The sequence below is a fragment of the Dermacentor albipictus genome, chromosome 5 (assembly GCF_038994185.2).
Source record: "Dermacentor albipictus isolate Rhodes 1998 colony chromosome 5, USDA_Dalb.pri_finalv2, whole genome shotgun sequence".
NCBI classification, from domain to species: Eukaryota; Metazoa; Arthropoda; class Arachnida; order Ixodida; family Ixodidae; genus Dermacentor; species Dermacentor albipictus.
In genome coordinates this window covers 86901427-86923362 of record NC_091825.1, presented here as the reverse complement: position 1 = coordinate 86923362, position 21936 = coordinate 86901427, and the positions used below count along the sequence as shown (strand labels likewise).

General features: G+C 46.8%; 1 protein-coding gene across 2 annotated transcripts in view; it reads left to right on the top strand.

The window, feature by feature from the left end:
* Positions 1–9834: 9834 nt before the first annotated feature.
* LOC135906901 (peroxynitrite isomerase THAP4-like) overlaps positions 9835–21936 on the top strand; it is a 44316-nt gene continuing 32214 nt past the window's right edge. The window contains exon 1 of one of the 2 annotated variants that reach the window (XM_065438534.2): positions 9835–10019. In XM_065438534.2, the coding sequence (XP_065294606.2) occupies positions 9957–10019 (63 nt within the window). In that variant the 5' untranslated portion in view covers positions 9835–9956. Of the gene's footprint in view, positions 10020–10069; positions 10241–21936 lie in introns of those variants that run through there. The other variant, XM_070539672.1, reaches the window with a different exon arrangement.

Below are 21936 nucleotides of genomic sequence, written 5' to 3'. Positions count from 1 at the left end.
TAAGTAGATCCAATGTGGTGAGGCATAATTGTTTCCCTGGAGGCGTCGCCAAATGCGAGCGTCCTCCAGAGCGAGAGACCGATGCGGAGGCGGAAAGATTCTTCTTTCGGCTTTGTAGTGGTCGACAATTTCCCTGTACGTGATCAGGCTATCTTTTATCCCTGGAACTGGCTGCTCTAGAGTTGCCCGGTGGTAGAGTGCTCGGGCGAGCTCTTGAGCGGCTTCGTTGCCTGGGACTTCTTCATGGGCTGGTACCCAAATAAAAGTTATGTCCCTCCTGGGAGGGTTTTTGAGTAGAATGTGGAGGGCTTCTTCCGAGATTCTCCCTTTGTTAAAATTTCGGATAGCTAATTTGGTATCGCATAATATTACTCCCGCTTTTGTTCCCGCACAAGCGAGCGCTACTGCAACCTCCTCGGCTGTACAGGCGTCCCTCGTGCACGTGGAGCACGCTATTTTAACGCACCCGTCGCCATCAACCACCGTCGATACCGCAGCCCCGTCTCTGCCGCAAGCGGCGTCCACGTACGCTACGTTATGCGCCGGTGTGTCTTTAAGTTTATTTACTAGAGCCTTAGCCCTGTGAGCTCTCCTCTCTTTGTTGTAGATAGGATGCATATTTTTAGGTAGGGGCGCGACGGCGCAAAAAAAAAAATTGGAGGACGCTTAAGCTTCGCCTTCAAGAGTGGGACGCGACAGCGTTCCCGTCGACCCGCCAAGGGGTATAAGACAATGCGCTACGGCACAGCGATCACTTACGATGCGCCCCGCATCGGACTTAGCGCCCACCTATCACGCGGTGAGCGTCGAGCAACGCAGCGTTCGGCGCGGCAACGAAACGTGCGCCTGAGCGAACGGAACGAACCAAAGAACTCGGTGTCTCGGAGGGGAAACGATCTACGCCAGCCAAACGTCGCGATCGGCACGGGCAGAGAGATAGATAGTAATCTAAAGAAAGGACCGGGAGCACGGTGAAGCGTCGTCAGGGGAGAGGGAGTCCCGCGACGCGCCTGGCAGCGGTCCCAATGCGCGCGCGGCGCGCCTCCTGTCGGGGCAGCGCCGTACATTGAGAGGAGGGGGTCTTCTGTGTTTGCCGCAAGATGGCTCTGCGTGTGCGGAAAGCGCAGAAGAAATGCAGCGGAAACGCACTTCGCAACTCGTGTAATTGTGACTTCTGTACGTTACATGTTCATAATTACCGATATACACCGCAGTATAACTTTCCACGGCTCGTTTCGAAGGCAACACCGCATTCACTAGAGGCGCGTTTGCACCCCTTGGAAGCATCGAACTCGTGGCTGAGTGGTAGCGTCTCCGTCTCACACTCCGGAGACCCTGGTTCGATTCCCACCGGGCCAATCTTGGAAGTTGCTTTTTATTTATGAAGCGCCTGCCGTGATTTATCGCTCACGGTCAACGCCGCAAACGCCGACGACGACACCGACGACGACGCCGACACCGACGCCGACGACACCGGCTTTTCTGCGACACGAGCTCCTTAACGCTATCGCGTTAATAAAGGCACGTCAAGAACTGCTCGGATTAACGTCAAATTTCTCACGGAGGCTCTTGTACATAATGTAAATTAATGGCCTTGAAAAGAAAATTCGGTAAATTTCGTTCGGGGTGGGATTCGAACCCGAACCTCTGGGGTGCAAGACGAGCGCGCTACCCCAGCGCGACGGGAGCTCCATGGTCCTGGTTGACTAAAGATGTACCTAGTGCGTGCGTCATTGGTCACGTGACGGCGTTGCCAAGGGAGAGAAAATGGCGCCAAGTCGTCAAGTCGTCTGTGTATAAAATGAGTATAAAAAAATACGCTGTTCTGCTGGAAAGGCGAAGCACCGATTGCGATAGCAAATTAGTAGATAGTTGTACAAAGAAAGTATAGTAGTTTTGTAGGCCTCACAAACTTGTAAACATTAGTTTACAGACTAAATTAACAATGGCAGAATGTGTGAGCCTGACTCAATGAGGACGTAGAAAGAAACAGACACATGGAGACAGCGCTGTCTTTGTGTGTCTGTTTCTTTGCACGTCCTTGTTCAGTCGTGCTTACACATTCTATCATGGGTTCAAACCAACTAGCCCGTCAACGTGTTTTAACCAAATTACCAACACGGTGTCACGCGCGCACAGGTAAACGTGAATACACATCGCTCGATGACAGCGGAAACGGTGAAAATGCTGGAGTTAGGAATCGCAGCAGCAGCCGCGAGCCCATTGACCTCCGTGCATCTGTCATTTCAACGCGTATGAAACGTCGAAAGCACAGAGCATACGAAGCTACCGGCACTAGGTGCACTCTGCAAACATCGCAGATCGCTTTGAAGATTAGGCCCAAACAGGCGCCCACTTTAGCCACGTCGCACACCGCTTTGGAGACGCACGAACGCCGACAACACGTCCCATGGCGTCCGTCAAAGGCGTCTACTACAGCGTCCGCCATTCGCGTGCCCAGTGCCGCAGAGAACGCCGCGGTTGTTTTCTCTCTCTACGAAGCGGCGGGCGAGGAGGACATCGAGGCACCGTAGGCAGCCGCCGCCCTGCCTCACGCGCTGCAGGAAAGAGCACGCATCCGGGCCGCGTTCCTCGCTCGCGCACGCGAGATGGGGCTCTTGCATTGCCCAGGGGGCGCTGCGAAAAAGGTGCTAAAAAGCGCCCTCTGTCCTAAAATGGGTCGTACTAAGCTCGGTCGTCTGCTTCGGAAAGCACGTTTACAATATGGACCCGCCACTTTCGGTTGTGTTGTATCACGGCCTGCAGCGAATATCCGGTGCCGAAGATTTTTTCAGGGGTGGCACGCTGCGTAAAGGCAAGAAATTATGCAGTGCCGAATACCTGTATACCGTTCAAGAATTAAGCGGCGAAGTTTTAGCGCGGTGTCAATCGCAAGTGAAGCGAGTCGCGTACGAAGTGGAACTTCAGGTTAGGTTTGCACGCTGCTAGATTCAGGCGCACAAACGCAAGGAAATGCTTGATATAAATGAATCCACAGCAGCGATAAGCAGACATCATGTGTACGGAACTGCTCGAGCACACGATCGTACTCGCCGCGAAGGCAGCGGTCTTTCGACATGCCGCGAAACGGCGGGCCTCCTGCAATCTTTGTTGACTGCATGCCGCTAAACAAGTAGTTATACCTGCATTGTCGTAGCGGCCATCTGTCCCTTTTAGTACCTGCTAATAACTGATGTATGCAATGCATATGAGCTCGCACGTACGTGCGAATCGCGCTGCAGCGCGAGCTCGTGCGCTGCTCGCTTGACGTAGCTTTTAATGACAGCGCTCGAACATCGATCTGCTGTAATCAATACTACCTTGCTGCGCTACCTCAACATGCTGACTTGAGGTCAAGTATGAGCACATTTAACTCTCTAGCCTGTGCTGCTCGTAGTGGGGTAGTGAATCGTCACCGAATCAGCCCGGCCATTTGTGGTCATTTGCACACACCTGGTCACTTAACCACTTCGCATCGGTCGAATTGTTAATTGTCGCTGTGGCCGGGTCTCGAATCGTGAATTACCATCCATGCCTGCTGCTATGGCGGTGTGCTGTCGGGACTGTAGGTGCAAAAGACCGAAATTTAGAACGCAGATAATCAAGCAAGCTTCAAGACAGGCGAAGCAGTCAGCATGGCGCGAAGTTTCGCTTACTCAGCGCGACGAACTGCAGCTATGCAGCGTGCCCGACGCTCCACTTCGTGAGGCCTTGAAGGAAAACGGTAGAATCTGATGTTGGGATTCAGGTCTTCTTGCTCATGGCAGCCCCCGACGCAGAAGTAATGACGGTGACGCTTTCTCGAGGCTGGCCTAGGTCTCTCCGGATCGGCGTCACCGATTCCGTCTGCTCCCAGCATTACCTCCAACGGCTCACGGAGAGCCCGTTTTCGTTAAACTATAGGCTGCGGCGAGCTCGCAGCGTGGTCGGCATGGTCTGCGAGAAGTGACGAGCTTTTTCGCACTCGCAACAGGGCAGAAAAAAGTGCGAATCGACGCAAAACTCGGCCGAGACACGTACTTCGCCACAGCCAGGGCTCAATACGACCCAAGCTGGTACGACCCAGATGTCGTTTCCCGAGCCGCCACCAGGCGCCGCTACTATACCTCAAACTCCAGCGCAAGACGCCCATTGAACCGCGTTCGCCAGCTCACCCTCACAAGCTTTCACTCATGCGGAATCTCACGGCGACAGCGACGGCAGAAGTCCGCCTAGAGTGTCCATAAATTACTATCTCAATAAACGTATTAATGTCTAACTGAACGAATTGAGCGCTCCTTCGGGTTGCGAACTCCTCGCGACCAAGCGAATGCGTTGAGACGCTTGACGCGTTTGGATTTGACCTTACCGAGACGCAGTTGGAACGCAGGCGAGCGCCTGCGCGGACAAGGAACGCGCAGAAGAAGAGAAAGAACACTTCACCAAAGCGACTATAATGCTTTTGCATTCCCACACGTAACCAGTCCTAACCCACGTATTCAGAAATGCATCTTAACTTGAAGCTCGTGCTTGACTTGATTTAAATGACGCCTGTCTTCAACGCGCCGAAGTAAACGCAATTAGCGTCCAAGGCACGTTCACGCCAGACGTCACTGAGGTCAAGTCAAGCGTGGCATTCAAGCTAAGATGCATTTCTGAATACGCGTGTCAGTGTCTCTGCTGAAGTATTATTGATTTTATTTAATAAATACGGGCATGAACAAGGGACATTCATGTAATATATGTGCAAATAAACGGGGACTTGCCTACAACTAAATCATATATGGCTCCTTCCACTTCGGTGATGCGCAGAGGCCACTCCAGACGCTTTTGAATGTCTTCCTCTAATTGCAGCATGTTTGAGAAAAAGTCCGTCTTGTATTCTTCTGTGAAGTCTTTGATAGTTCCGAATAATTTGCTATAATGATCAAGAAACGCCTGTTCTCGTTCTCGTATCGAATCATTCTTATTTCATTTCGCCTCGCGTACGTCTTTTCCTCAGATAAGGCTCGTTTTGTCGGTGTCTCACCTAGCCACAACCTTTCAGCTCGTACCCTTATAACTGCTCGTTTGAACTTCTCTTCTTTGATAAGCTCAAGCTGGCTTTTCAGTTCTTTTATTTATTTTGTTCGGCTCCCAGGTCTCTCGCTTTCCATGGTGTACAAAAAATCAAGCTCGCGTTGTATTTCATTATCCTTTTTCCTTTTATTTAATTTCTCTTTAGTGGCTTCTTCTATAGCACTGATCTTGACTTCTTGTTTAAAGTTATCCCATAATTCTAGCACGTTGTCATCTTCGGCCTCGATGCTGCACGGCTGTGGCTTATTAAAGGTGTGCCTAGAGAAATGAAAGGAAGGAGAAATACAGATGGTTACGCAGAACAGAAAATTCAGCTTGCTACTGGGAAACGGGTGGGAGGGAGGAGCTGGTATATGTGCTCTAGCCTTCTTCTCAAGAAACAGCTTTACATGGAACCGAGCTACCGATACAGGTCGAAGGATACTAGCACAATGTGTAAAGACCCACTTCAGCAATTCAACTAAGCTAGAACATGACGTTCCCACCATTAAGCGCGCAGCTGACTTGCACAATGTGTAAAGGTCACCCAGGTTAAGGTTAAGGTTACCCAGAACAGAAAATTCAGCTTGCTACTGGGAAACGGGTGGGAGGGAGGAGCTGGTATATGTGCTCTAGCCTTCTACTCAAGAAACAGCTTTACATGGAACCGAGCTACCGATACAGCTCGAAGAATACTAGCACAATGTGTAAAGGCCCACTTCAGCAATTCAACTAAGCTAGAACATGGCGTTCCCACCATTAAGCGCGCAGCTGACTTGCACAATGTGTAAAGGTTACCCAGGTTAAGGTTAAGGTTACCCAGAACAGAAAATTCAGCTTGCTACTGGGAAACGGGTGGGAGGGAGGAGCTGGTATATGTGCTCTAGCCTTCTACTCAAGAAACAGCTTTACATGGAACCGAGCTACCGATACAGCTCGAAGGATACTAGCACAATGTGTAAAGGCCCACTTCAGCAATTCAACTAAGCTAGAACATGGCGTTCCCACCATTAAGCGCGCAGCTGACTTGCACAATGTGTAAAGGTTACCCAGGTTAAGGTTAAGGTTACCCAGAACAGAAAATTCAGCTTGCTACTGGGAAACGGGTGGGAGGGAGGAGCTGGTATATGTGCTCTAGCCTTCTACTCAAGAAACAGCTTTACATGGAACCGAGCTACCGATACAGCTCGAAGGATACTAGCACAATGTGTAAAGGCCCACTTCAGCAATTCAACTAAGCTAGAACATGGCGTTCCCACCATTAAGCGCGCAGCTGACTTGCACAATGTGTAAAGGCCCACTTCAGCAATTTAACTAAGCTAGAACATGGCGTTCCCACCATTAAGCGCGCAACTGACTTGCGACGAAGTTGCCATCCGTCGTTTGCCGCCGTTGTAAACATATAGAGCAACGCAGGGTCGATGTCGGATAGATAATGATGTCATGTGCCTATAGGGTTAAAAAAATTAAATCATGGAGTTTTACGTGCCAATACCACGAGCTGATTATGAGGCACGCGGTAGGGGGGTACTCGGGAAATTTGGGCCATCCGGGGCGTGCACTTAAATCTAAGTACGCAAGTGTTTTCGCATTTCGCCTCCATCGAATTGCGATGGAGGCGAAATAACTCATCGAATTATGAGTTGCGCTCATAACTGTGACTGCCCAGAAATATTGTGCAAGCTTGATGACGCTCGTTTGATGATTCGTCGCCACCTACTCAAGCAGCATCCAGATCAGCGCGTCGCAAATGGAACGTTCCCGCCCCGTGTTCGTGGCTTGCCTAGTCGCGCTAGAGCACAACTGCTCAATCTAAGGGTTGGTTGCGTGAACGTGCACGAACGTTTATACAGACAAGGGCGTGCGGAAAGTCCATTGTGTACGTCTTGTGGCTGCTACGAGACACTTCAGCACTTCATATTTGAGCGTCCCGCTTTCAGTGCGCAGCGCATGTCGCTAGTGAGAAACTATCATCTCCTTGGCCTGCGGTGTGCGACACTCGAGGAATGTTTATACCACAGTTGTTGTGCGTCTAAACTGGATCGGGCACATCGCGCCCTACTAAGCTTTCTAGAGTTAACTAACTTAGGTTCACGTTTGTAGCGTGAACATTCAACATTCTGTAGTAGCGTGACCTTCAGTGACCGGCCGTACTGTATGTGATCTGTACTGTGTTCTAACGCTTCTTCCTTCGAAGATGAGAGTTGGCGGGTTCAAACACCTTGTAATGTATCTTGTGAACCGACTACCGGTGAAACCATGATTGCGTGCAGCTGTACTTGGCGTCTCATCGTGGAGCGCACAATTAACCGCATAGCGAACTAGCCATGGACGTGACTGATAATTGTGGAGGCTGTTTCGACGCGACGTCATTTTAATTCCCGCTGCAGAGTCGAAACTCGGCAGAACAGCGTGCGTAGTGTACTGTGTTCTACTTTAGTCTTTAGATTTGTCCTGTTGCTCTTCCTTTCCTCTTTCCTCCCCTCCTTCCTATCTTCCATTTCTGTGTTGCTGTCACCTCCCTTCAGAAGAGTAGGCAGGCGTTGTGCCCTTTCCGGTGGCAGTTGCCAGCCTGCTCCTCGCTTTCCCTTTCCTGTTAACTGTGTATATGTGTTCAAAACAAATAATATTAATAATAATAATAATCGAAATGCAGCCATCGTGAACAAGATTCGATCCCGCGACCTCGTGCTTAGCAGTCCAACACCATCGCTACTAAGCAACCACGGCGGGCACCAAAAGCATTTCATGCTTAAAACAAACAAAACCTGCCGAAACACTTACCATATGCACAAATATGGGTCTGCGCGCCCAACAAAGTACAGTTAGACCTCGATAAGACGAAGTCAATAAAATCGGTAATTTGCTTCGGTATATCAAAATTTCTTTGTATTGAAATCCGACCTTTTACATAAATAAGTACAGTCGCCGATCAATTTCTTTTACAAGGGGCCGCAAATTTTCCGAATTATCGGGCAATCGAAAAAAGCAGATTTGAATGAAAACATGTCGTCATTTTGTTGAATATGGGAGTAGGCGACGAATGATACGGTTTTATGCCACGTCGACGATATCATCAATTTGGCGGTACGAACTAATCGAAGCCAGCCACACTATCGCGTCCATTCCACCCCCGTGGCTGATAGTGTCACCCGCACTGGAAAGACGCTATCATGAGAAGCGCCTGCAGCAAGGAGCGAATGCTTCGTGTGCCTCTCGCTTCAGCCAAGCGCAGCCATGCCACCCCCCCCCACCCCCCACCCTCCACCCCAGACGCGCGCAAACTTACCCCGCATTTCCTCGCCCCCTCGCGCTCGCTTGGTTGCATTACCGCGAGCTCGCTTCCTCCCCCCCCCTTTTTCGCTTTGCTTGAGCAGGTAGGCAGCACTCGCAAAGCCACCATATTTCTTACCTCCCCTTGGCACACTTTCACTCGCACCTTCGCACCTAAAGCACACAGTGCGCAGAACGCGATAGGATCTTATCCCACTTGGACTCTATACGGAATATGACGCTGCTCCGCTTCGGCGGCTAATTGCTCTTGTCGCGCGGCGCGCGATTTGAGAGGTGCATTCGCAAGCAGCCGCTTGTAATTCCATCATTTGACCATCTGCGTCCGCCGCAATTCCCGTTTATTGTTTCGGTATTCCGTTGCGGTGGCAGTGAAATTTCGTTATATTGAAATTGCGTATACGGAACTTCGTTATAGTGAGGTTTTAACTACATGGGTTTGTATAACAACGGGAAGTGAAAAGGTAAACTGTTCATTAAATTGATGATTTCGTTATTTTGAAGTTCGTTATAGCTAGATTTAACTGAACAAAAAATGTAACCAGATCTACCATCACCCCTTGCAATATGTGCGGGAATTCATCTCCATAGAAATTGCACCTATCGTTCGAAACTGTAACGAAAAAAATTATGCGTGGCTCTGCTATCGCAAACACCAGAGACCAGCAGAGCTGGGGAGGTATTCTCTAGCAGTCTACCTAGTGGACTGTCCAAGTCGGCCACTGCTGATTGGCTGGAGCCGCTCGGCTCCTCCTCGCTCGTACAGCTGCATCCAATCAGCAGCGGCCGAAATGGACAGTCCACTAGGTGGACTCATATACCCCCTCCCTGCTGACAGCATTTAGGCCTTGCAACTTGGCAAGATAGAGTTCAGACTTATATTTATAATTAAGAAGCTAGAGGTTCCCGACCAATAAATGCAAGCATAGCCCACTTTCATATACGCCAGAAAACACAGTAAGAATTCTATGCAATTCATCATCATCAGCAGCAGCAGCAGCAGCCTGTTTTGTGCCCGCCTGCCCAGGATCCCGCTGCTCGATCCGGATCGGGTTCGATTGCGATCATAAGTGCGCTGTGTCACACCCGTATAACACAACGAAGAAGTGTGATTGACGACGCGTTCTGCCGGCTGCTTTATATATATATATATATATATATATATATATATATATATATATATAATTGTTTATTCTCAAATTTTATTGCGGAATTACCAATTCAACGAAATCCGGCGCCTATTTCAAGGCCGCCTATATTGTGGACACGCCCTCTTCTGTCTTTAACAAGATGGCCGCTTCGGCTTCCCTCGCTCCCTTAGGTGGCTGCAGGAACCCCTCCATAAGTTTGATACAACATTCTTTGTACAGTACGCACACTCACTACATATAAATAAATAAGTACTCGTTAATTTTATATAAACAATTTAAATATTTAAACCGAATCCGCCGTACTACTAGCCGCACTGAATCACTGCTTCATCGGCTGCTCGTTGTATTTGTCCAGCTGTCTGCATATAATTTTTGTTTTGCGACAGCCGCGCCGCGTTTGTCCGTACGCATGTGCTTTCGCGGCGCTGCCAACGCAGATTTTTGACGCAGCAGCACAGCCTTTTTAATGTTTTAATAATGCTCGAGTGCTGTTTGACTTCGTGTGAGCAGCGGGGGCGTGTGGACGGCTACGGGAACAAGGTAATCGCATGCTCCCTGAGCCAGCTGCGCTGTATCGAAAGATCGTAGGAGGTGGCAGTGATCATCGTTTCGTGTGGACGCTGGGACGCTACGTGAAACCTCGATTGCTATCCCTGGGTGCTTCGCTATGAGTTTTCTTTGCTTTATAGTTTTCGTTGTCCGGCTGTGCTGCACTGCAAGACAGTTGTGCCTTGATGCTTATTGGTGACATTGTGTGCTTGGTAATTTAGCTTGCTTTGTTTCGTTTTGTGCCAGGGAGTCACATGGCTTACAATGTTGCCGATGTTTCTGATACACTCTTAAGCAAATGTACACCCTTTGAGGTGTATATTTGCCACACAACGATAATCGTCGTCTGTCTTGCTTGCGTTTCCTTTCATGAAAACGCTGCGCGCTCTACTTTCCTGTCCCGAACGCTCTGTAATGCTGACAACGCGCATGCTAATCGTGACTTGGAAGTACCCGGCTCGCAGCGTTAAAGAAAGAAAATGCGAACAAGGCAGATGATGATTATTGTTTTGAGGCAGATACGACCCAAAGGGTGCAGTTTAGCTTAAAATTGTGGCTGCAGGTATGATCCACGGTAAGGTGCGTGCCACCTACACTCTTACACTCTTAGGCAAAGTTACACCCTTTGGAGTGCCCCTTCAGCCACACAACGATAATCGTCATCTGCCTTGATGCGTTTCCTTTAACGCTGCGAGCCCGGTACTTCCAAGTCACGAACGGCATGCGTGTTATCAGCATGACAGAGAATCCTTGACAAGAAAGTAGCGAGCACAGCGTTTTCAAGAAAGGAAACGCAAGCAAGCCAGGTGATTATTGTTGTGTGGCAAGGCACGACCCAAAGGGTGTACATTAGTTTAAGTGTGTACATGATGCAAGCGGTGACGTTTAAGGAAGGATTATTTAGTGACGTGTTTGGCAAGTGTGCAGTGTGTGTCACGAACACTCAAACTTAAAGCAGTACTGATCGCATATTAAAATCTTGTCTGGCGTTCAGCGAACATGTTTCATACTGCCGTCCAGTTCACTCTACTACTATAGCAGCCTATTGTGTCGCAAAAAAGGACAAGAATGCGTCGCAGAGTAAACAAAATATTGCAGACTTTATGAGGTGTGTGCAAACAATTTTACCTTTTTGACGTCGTTTCGTACAGTTTATATTGTTAACGTTACATAAGTAAAACTCTTGCTTGGGCTAGTTGGTTCATGCTTGAAGTAGTAAAGGCAAGGCGCAGAAGACCAGGGCTTAGGGAGAAGAACACAAACGACAGGACCGGCGCCACTCGAGACTGGCAAGCTGAGACGGCGATCAGGTTGACGCACAAAATGGCAGGATCGGTGCGAAAGCTTTGATGAAAGAAAGGGCCCAATGTAGAAAAAATATGCTCAAGTAAAACTCTTGCTTGGGCTAGTTGGTTCATGCTTGAAGTAGTAAAGGCAAGGCGCAGAAGACCAGGACTTAGGGAGAAGAACACAAACGACAGGACCAGCGCCACTCGAGACTGGCAAGCTGAGTTGGCGATCAGGTTGACGCACAAAATGGCAGGATCGGTGCGAAAGCTTTGATGAAAGAAAGGGCCCAATGTAGAAGAAATATGCTCAAGTAAAACTCTTGCTTGGGCTAGTTGGTTCATGCATCGGGCCCTTTGGGTTCATGCATTGGGCCCTACATTGGGCCCTTTCTTTCATCAAAGCTTTCGCACCGATCCTGCCATTTTGTGCGTCAACCTGATCGCCGTCTCAGCTTGCCAGTCTGGAGTGGCGCCGGTCCTGTCGTTTGTGTTCTTCTCCCTAAGTCCTGGTCTTCTGCGCCTTGCCTTTACTACTTCAAGCATGAACCAACTAGCCCAAGCAAGAGTTTTACCTGAGCATATTTCTTCTAAATTGGGCCCTTTCTTTCATCAAAGCTTTCGCACCGATCCTGCCATTTTGTGCGTCAACCTGATCGCCGTCTCAGCTTGCCAGTCTGGAGTGGCGCCAGTCCTGTCGTTTGTGTTCTTCTCCCTAAGTCCTGGTCTTCTGCGCCTTACCTTTACTACTTCAAGCATGAACCAACTAGTCCAAGCAAGAGTTTTACTTGAGCATATTTCTTCTACATTGGGCCCTTTCTTTCATCAAAGCTTTCGCACCGATCCTGCCATTTTGTGCGTCAACCTGATCGCCGTCTCAACTTGCCAGTCTCGAGTGGCGCCGGTCCTGTCGTTTGTGTTCTTCTCCCTAAGCCCTGGTCTTCTGCGCCTTGCCTTTACTACTTCAAGCATGAACCAACTAGCCCAAGCAAGAGTTTTACTTGAGCATATTTCTTCTACATTGGGCCCTTTCTTTCATCAAAGCTTTTGCACCGATCCTGCCATTTTGTGCGTCAACCTGATCGCCGTCTCAGCTTGCCCGTCTCGAGTGGCGCCGGTCCTGTCGTTTGTGTTCTTCTCCCTAAGTCCTGGTCTTCTGCGCCTTGCCTTTACTACTTCTAACGTTGCATGAAGGGCATTGCCCTGCTTTCCTCTACGAGCATCGTTCTTGCATTTCTTGTTCAGTTCTCCAGCTTCCATTAACCAGTCTGTCAAGTGTTCCTGGCTTAGGTATTATTCTAGAATGTGCGGCTTTAGCATGCTTAAGTCATCATTGCCTCTCATTTCATGGCCAGAGCATCCATGATTTATGTTTTGAAACTTGGTTGTGATGTTTTATGCAATGGTTCTTAGTGTAGCTGTTCAAAAGCTGTCCTTGCCGCCAGATGGATGTGTCTGCTTTGCTACAACCTGCAGCCGCTGATTAGGAGATGTCAGAGTTCCAGCAAACCATTCCTGGGGGTCATCCGATCTGTTGTGTAGCACGCTCGCCTTTCTGCTGGACTGGCATCTTTTTGCCACAGGAAAGCAGCAAAATATCTGCCTCAAGGTACAGGGACTGATGTGACAAGTCGATTCTTGTCTAAGTGGTTACTGATGTCGCTTACTGCGTTGCAGGCAATATGCTCTATTGTGTGTCTACTGATATTCCACCCCTTCCTTGCCCTCTAAAAGTTTCCGTAGGTGTTTTAACCTTGTTTGTACATTTTCGATCAGTCTTGCACGGAATGTCATGCCCTTCAAGTTTGTTCTGTCAAGAACTTGACTAAGCTAGCACCAAGAAAAATTGACAACCTTGGGCAAATGCAAAGTTCATCATCATCATCAGCCTGATTACGCCCACTGCAGGGCAAAGGCCTGTCCCATACTTCTCCAACAACCCCGGTCATGTACTAATTGTGGCCATATCGTCCCTGCAAACTTCTTAATCTCATCCGCCCACCTAACTTTCTGCCGCCCCCTGCTACACTTCCCTTTCCTTGGAATCCAGTCCGTAACCCTTAATGACCATCGGTTATCTTCCCTCCTCATTACATGTCCTGCCCATGCCCATTTCTTTTTCTTGATTTCAACTTAGATGTCATTAACTCGTGTTTGTTCCCTCACCCAATCTGCTCTTTTCTTATCCCTTAACGTTACACCCATCATTCTTCTTGCCATAGCTCGTTGCGCCGTCCTCAATTTAAATAGAACCCTTTTCGTAAGCCTCCAGGTTTCTGCCCCATACGTGAGTACTAGTAAGACACAGCTGTTATACACTTTTCTCTTGAGGGGTAATGGCAACCTGCTGTTCATGATCTGAGAATGCCTGCCAAACGCACCCCAGCCCATTCTTATTCTTCTGATTATTTCCGTCTCATGATCCAGATCGGCCGTCACTACCTGCCTTAAGTAGATGTATTCCCTTACCACTTCCAGTGCCTCGCTACCTATTGTAAATTGCTGTTCTCTTCCGAGACTGTTAAACATTACTTTAGTTTTCTGCAGATTAATTTTTAGACTCACTCTTCTGCTTTGCCTCTCCAGGTCAGTGAGCATGCATTGCAGTTGGTCCCCTGAGTTACTAAGCAAGGCAATATCATCAGCGAATCGCAAGTTACTAAGGTATTCTTCATTAACTTTTATCCCCAATTCTTCCCAATCCAGGTCTCTGAACACCTCCTGTAAACACGCTGTGAATAGCATTGGCGAGATCGTATCTCCCTGCCTGACGCCTTTCTTTATTGGAATTGTGTTGCTTTCTTTATGGAGGACTATGGTGGCTGTGGAGCCGCTATAAATATCTTTCAGTATATTTACATATGGCTCGTCTACACCCTGATTCCGTAATGCCTCCATGACTGCTGAGGTTTCGACAGAATCAAACGCTTTCTCGTAATCAATGAAAGCTATATATAAGGGTTGGTTATATTCTGCACATTTCTTTATCACCTGATTGACAGTGTGAATATGGTCTATTGTTGCGTAGCATTTACGGAATCCTGCCTGGTCCATTGATTGACAGAAGTCTAAGGTGTTCCTTTTTCATTTGCGATTACCTTAGTAAATAGTTCGTAGGCAACTGACAGTAAGCTGATCGGTCTATAATTTTTCAAGTCTTTGGCGTCCCCTTTCTTATGGATTAGGATTATGTTAGCGTTCTTCCAAGATTCCGGTATGCTCGAGGTCATGAGGCATTGCGTATACAGGGTGGCCAGTTTCTCTAGAACGATCTACCCACCATCCTTCAACAAATCTGCTGTTACCTGATCCTCCCCAGCTGCCTTCCCCCTTTGCATAGCTCCCAAGGCTTTCTTTACTTCTTCTGGCGTTACCTGTGGGATTTCGAATTCCTCTAGACTATTCTCTCTTCCATTATCGTCGTGGGTGCCACTGGTACTGTATAAATCTCTATAGAGCTCCTCAGCCACTTGAACTATCTCATCCATATTAGTAATGATATTGCCGGCTTTGTCTCTTAACGCATACATCCGATTCTTGCCAATTCCTAGTCTCTTCACTGCTTTTAGGCTTCCTCCGTTCCTGAGAGCATGTTCAATTCTATCCTTATTGCACTTCCTTATGTCAGCTGTCTTACGCTTGTTGATTAACTTCGAAAGTTCTGCCAGTTCTATTCTAGCTGTAGGGTTAGAGGCTTTCATACATTGGCGTTTCTTAATCAGGTCTTTCGCCTCCTGCGATAGATTACTGGTATCTAGTCTAACGGAGTTACCACCGACTTCTATTGCACACTCCTTAATGATGCCCACAAGATTGTCGTTCATTGCTTCAACATTAAGGTCCTCTTCCTGAGTTAAAGCGGAAAACCTGTTCTGTAGCTTGATCTGGAATTCCTCTATTTTCCCTCTTACCGCTAACTCATTGGTCGGCATCTTATGTACCAGTTTCTTCCGTTCCCTCCTCAGGTCTAGGCTTATTCGAGTTCTTACCATCCTATGTTCACTGCAGCGCACCTTGCTGAGCACGTCCACATCTTGTATGATGCCAGGGTGAGCGCAGAGTATGAAGTCTATTTCATTTCTAGTCTTGCCATTCGGGCTCCTCCACGTCCACTTTCGGCTATCCCGCTTGCGGAAGAAGATATTCATTATCTGTATATATTCTGTTCCACAAACTCTACTAATAACTCTCCCCTGCTATTCCTAGTGCCTATGCCATATTCCCCCACTGCTTTGTCTCCAGCCTGCTTCTTGCCTACCTTGGCATTGAAGTTGTCCATCAGTATAGTGTATTTTGTTTTCACTCGACCCATCACCGATTCCACATCTTCATAGAAGCTTTCGACTTCCTGGTCATCATGACTGGATGTAGGGGCGTAGACCTGTACAACCTTCATTTTTTACCTCTTATTAAGTTTCACAACAAGACCTGCCACCTTCTCGTTAATGCTATAGAGTTCCTGTATGTTACCAGCTATATTCTTATTAATCAGGAATCCGACTCCTAGTTCTCGTCTCTCCGCTAAGCCCCGGTAGCACAGGACGTGCCTGCTTTTAGCACTGTATATGCTTCTTTTGGCCTCCTAACTTCACTGAGCCCTATTATATCCCATTTACTGCCCTCTAATTTCTCCAATAGCACTGCTAGACTCGCCTCACTAAATAACGTTCTAGCGTTAAACGTTGCCAGGTTCATATTCCAATGGCGGCCTGTCCGATGCAAAGAGACATGCGCTATAAGCTGTGCAGCATGGGCATCTGCCAACTTTGACAACTGCGCTCTCTGTACCTTGCCCATTATGTCACATCGTTGCTGCACAGCTGCGCAACTGTAGGTTCATTCTGATGGTGCACAATGCACAGTATATGTCCTGCACAATATATCCCCCATTTGTTAGTTGCGTCGAAGGCACTGTCTCCACTGTGCCCTCTTCAGCATACTGGGAAATAGCATTGTATGTTTGCATGGCAGAATTACTCGGGAAAAGTTTGTGGAGCAGTTGGTTTAACCATTGCTCAGAAACATCTAGGTTGCCCAATAGGTCGACTTTCTGCTTCTAGGGAAGAGTGATTTGATATCTTCCACCACTGATGCAAAGCTAGCTTCAAGCTCACTAAGAATGGGATCTACCTCTGAAACCTGGTTTGGTTTTTAATTCCGACGCTTTCAGATTTCCAAAACTTTGTGAGAGTGTTGTTCACTTCTAGTACACCAGTGGACCATGGTGACACTCGAGTAATTAACAATTCCTGTATTATTATCATTATTATTTTTTGACGATGATGATTATTTATTTCTGCACATATCTGTACACAGAAAATTGAAGTGAAGCTAAGGGCCATTCGGCCTGACAGGGCTTTACCACGAGGTAAAACAAAAACTTGAACAGAAAAATACTAAAATAAATTCAACAAAAAGTATTGTACAACACACAAATGAAAAGGGCAGCAAAGAGATATTTTCAGATACATAAGAAAGCTCATTGACAACATCTACATGAGATGCACAGAACAGTTCTCATGAATGTTTACGCAAGATAGACATACATAAAAGCAGGTTTAAAAACCAGGAAGATGTAGTGTTTTGCATGCTTTGTACAAATTATTTTTCGTGGACCAAAACATCACACGTAAGGCAATAAATGTTGGTAATGGCAAATACAAATGATAATCTACTATATTATAGTAATCCATTCCCCAAAAAATTTCTGCAGAAACTCCTCTGGGAGTTGTCCAAGTATGCGTAAGCATTGTGCCTCTTGCATGGAGCCTGCTGTCATTATCAGTGTTGCGAAACTTGATCCAACCAGTAAAAACAGCGCTGCAGTGACACGAACTGCTGCAGAAATTGGCACAAGGTGAAATGAATTGATGACACAATAAAACTACTGTAGGTGGCTGCACCAGGTGCACTGATTACGTTCCTATCATTATAAGCCATTATCGCTATTTGGTGCCTTATCCATCCACTTCAAACCATTGTGAAATGTACTCTGGTGGCGGCATATGGTGTGGCTGCACGAGTCTTATCTTGAAAGTGATCTGTGGTCACTGAGTGCTCACACTAGCTTTGTGTGCTCGGTTCTCACCGCTTAGTTCGTGGTGAAGTGAGAGGCAGTGCGAAGGTCAATTCGCTTGCTGCTGCAGGCCCTATCTCGAAAGCGATCGTCTTAGGTGATAGAAGGACGGGTTCCCTCGTTGGGTAAGCATAGAAATGCTTACACCTTTAAAAGATGTTTGATGTGGGGTTCAAGTTTCGGTAATGAGTAGTAGAAGTTCATATTTTTACCAGCATCATTTAGAAGCAGAGGCACACAATATGTGGTTAGTGCTTCACTTTTTCCTGACCTTGTAGGGGTCAGGATTCCTTGAGTGGCCTGAATTCCTTTTCTATGCAGTGGGTAATTGTGAGTAGGTTCATCTACTGGAGAATACTGGATCTGTATTTATGAAAGTAATGTAATAGTTTGTAGTCATAAACTTGTTTCGCCTTAAACATGTGGTGTTTCATGGAAAATGGATTGCTGGATCACTCACACCCTTCCTTGCAAGAGTCGCTATCACCTTCTCGCTTTCGGCCGTCTTTTGAGGTGCTCCTATTGAAGAACAAGTGAGCCCTTATATCTCCTTGGATCATTTTAAGGGTTTTCGAATAAACAGAGTACTTTTTTCTGAATAACTTCTTGTTTAAGTTTTTTTCACTTGTTGTGGCCCATATGAACATGTTATACGACAAGCCTGAGTAAAAACGTAATGTATTTTCTTTCTCAGCTGTAGTGGTACGAGCAGATTTTCTTCTGGGACCCTGCACTGTCCAGCTGAGCCTTGTCTTGATGGCTTTCATATTGCATTAAATCGTCTTCACTCTAGCAGTTACAGTGTCCCAGAAGAAGTCCTACCCTATCTAAATGGCAATGGAACTACTGCCTCGCTGGTCGCATAAAATGGAGTTGATGTCAATTGAAGTGCTTCGCTTGCTGTTGATCGCCTCGTCTGGAAAAAGAATCAGTTGACTGAATATTGATTTAATTTCCAAAGCTTTGGTTAGAACAGTGGTCCTGCCATTTCAATTCTGGAGGGTAAAACCAACTCTATTCATAGCCTTGTGGGTCTCTTTGCCTTCAAAAAACTCCTACTGTCAGCATTTCTTTCTTGGTTACTTCACAGCCAAGTCTTCTGCATAAGTCGGTTGGGATGAAGCTTCACTGGCTACTTCTGTCCACAGGAACTCTTACGGTCGCAGATCTCCATTCGGATGCTTTTGTCGTGAGGGTCTGAGGTACAACCACTAGTCCAGACTATCTCAAGAGAAGGCCTATTGCCATAGTTATGTGTTTGTCAGGCTGTGTAATTACGTTAGGATGCACATGGAGGACACATGACGATGCATGCGATGCCCGTAAACTACGTCATTTACAGTGCTTTGCAAGACATCCTGGCCTCAAACATTTAAAACAACATTCCTGCATTTATAGCTTCACCTTCTTTTGTCTAGGCTGATTTTCTGTGCCATGCACTCAGATGTGTTGTGCTATGCTGAACAAAATAGACAGGTCTTTGTCAGTTTTCCATGAAGAGCTGCTGCAGAAGGATATCAGCGGGTGTATGACAATTGTGGTTGGTCACTTGGGTGTTCTGGTGTTTGAACCTCGTTCTTGAGCCCAGACACTCAAGGTCGTGTCTGCAAAAAGCTTATCAACTTGGAAGGTTCTATTCATGTTGTTCCTATGGTGTCAGGCTGCAGAGCAAGAAGTCGCGGGATCGAATCCCAGCCACGGCGGCCGCTTTTCAATGGGGGCAAAATGCGAAAACACCTGTGTACTTACATTTAGGTGCACATTAAAGAACCCCAGGTGTTCCAAATTTCCGGAGTCCCGTACTATGGCGTGCCTCATTATCAGAATGTGATTTTAGTGCGTAAAACCCCGTAACTTAATTTTTTTGTTGTTCATGCTGTTCAACAATAGACAATTCTGTTGAGTTAGCTGTTAATCTTTGACTGCCGATGATAACGGAGAAACATGACACAAGGGGGCATCCAAAGAAAAATTTCGCTTAGCATTGAGCAGTAAGTCAAAGGACTGGTTCCAAGAGCCTTGGGGCTCCTGCAGTGAATATGGACATCACCGTATAGCATTCGAAGCTGCGGGGTATTGGATGATGATGAGTCAGGTTGTAGGTGAGTGAGTGCTCTTAAATGATCTTGCACAAAGATTGACGTGTCGCCAAATCTTTCGCGAAGCTGTGCCATGACCTGGATGACCTTGTCACTGAATGTCGTCGTGTCAGAAGTCTCTTCCACGATGTTGTCAGATGTGTACACGTAGATTGCCTCGTCAAGTTTCTGGATGGGCTCGAAAATGCACTTGTTCCTCTCCAAGGATACCGTGCAGTTCGCTTATTGTGCGGTCCTATGTTGCGATTTCCTTTCCAATGCGGTCACATTCTCGAAGAAAGGTTTCTGTCAGCAGGAACCGTCCGAATTGTTGTAGTGGTCCTGGCTATCATTGTATCTGGGGTTTCGACACCAATTGTGGGATTTATTAGCCTTTAAAGAGTGCATGGACTCTCATAATGTAGGAAAAGCGACAGTCAGGTCGGATAGCTTTAATGACTGCTTAAAACAGCAAACGTGCCTTCTGATTGCTGCTGCGCTGCTTTTGCCATGAAAGAAGACACTAAACACCTTCTATGGTGGGTAGCTGGCACTTGGGCCGCTTGCACAAATCAAGAAATGAAGTCGGCAGATAAATTCCTGTGAGGAAAGAATGTTATGCAAGTGACATTATGCTGCAGAGCATTTTGTTTAAAGACAAATGTTTCAGGCAAGTGTTACTTGTATGCTTACTGTTGCTTGCTAGAGACATCTTGCCCACGCATAAAGACTGCAAGTTGGGCCACTTGGTTAGGATTCATTGTAAGGTTTGCAACAGCGCAACACAGGACACGGACAAAAGGAGGGTAAAAACGATGACACGGCGCTGACTCTCAACTGATATTTTATTGAAGATATGTCTAACATATATGTAGGTGCCACTTCATAAACCATGACATGCACGAGGCATAGAGATACATCGAGGCAACTGTGACCAACTGACACATAATTGAAATTGACAAAAGTAATGCAGTTCCTTGTTATGAAAAACGATAGGCGGTTCGCTGATACATGCTGTGTCCCTAATCTTTGTATTGTAAGCCTCAGCGATTCTTCTTGTCAGTTGGCTCGCTTGTTTTTTCAACATAGGGGTGACAACCGCCCGACTTGCAATGCTCCAGAAAATGAAGTGGCCCAACCCCTTGAAGAGATAGCTCATGCTCCCTAAGTCGAACATTCACACAGCGCTTCGTTTGTGCCACATACTCTCTACCACAAGATAATGGAATGGCATATACAACCTGCTTAACGCAAGTGATGTACCCGATCACATGGTTGACAGTGCACTTTTCCTTTACTTGCTTATCCTTCAGCATATTATCAACTAACGGGCATATGCGACCTATCTTATGTTTTGCAGAAAAACGAACATCAAGGCTGTACCTTGAACCAACGTTCTTAAGCCCATGTGCCAACTTATGTAGATACGGTACTACTGTGTTTTTCCTTTTTTCTTCTAATTTGCTTTTACCACCTTGGTCATTTATACTCTTGACGCCACGAACCATACTTTCACACACAGATGAAATAATCATTTGGGGTGACCAGCGTCAAGTAAACGATTTACGTGATCAGAAAAAGTAGCCTTGGACATATGAAAACACGACTTTTTTAATGCAACATTTAGGATAGTCTTCGCTATAGCCTGCTTCACTACCTTAGAATGACCGAATTTATAGTTCAAAATGGTCTTAACCGACCTGGGATCATATTTCCAGCAACATAACTTTTACCAAAGGTTAACCTCAGGTCTGTAAACTGCAGTTGATGATGTTTAGGGACTTTGAAAGTAAAATCAAGGATTGTGCCATGCTGCCTGAGTACTGTCAAAATTTTATCAACACCCCCTGGATGAATGTCACTATTGAGGAATATAACGAAATCATTAACATTCCGGAAAACCTTATTGGAAAGCTTAGCAAGGTGGCTCATATTTTAGGTTGAAGAGAAATAAATGTTGCATCATTAAGTTCTGCACAGCCCCTGGCAACGCGTGGCATTTGAGGTTCGTTTAATGATACCAGGTAACTTAAGGAGTGCAGTTGAACGTCATTATGGCAAACAGATATTTACACAGGTGGCACAGCTGTACCGATTGTGCCAACCTGCTACATTTGCAACTTGCTGTGCGAAGGGGCACCAAAACTGTAAAAATGCGTCCCATTATGCCCGAGCTGCTTTATAACAGAGTGCAACCACCACTGGCCGCTATGGTTCAGCTGTGTCTGTGTTTTTGTGCCTTTGTGTGTTCCATAATATCATTTCAACTCGGTACGCATCAACTCCGGTTTCATTATTTGATGTGCGCGGTAGAATCAGCACCAGGTTATTTTTTTTTTAATATTTAGGCGGTGATATAACTGCATGTTAGAATAAGGGGCACGGTAGAATCGTACAAATACTGTACATGCAAAAGCTTTGAATGAACGAATCACTTGCGAGGAACATCGCAGCAGCACTGAATACGT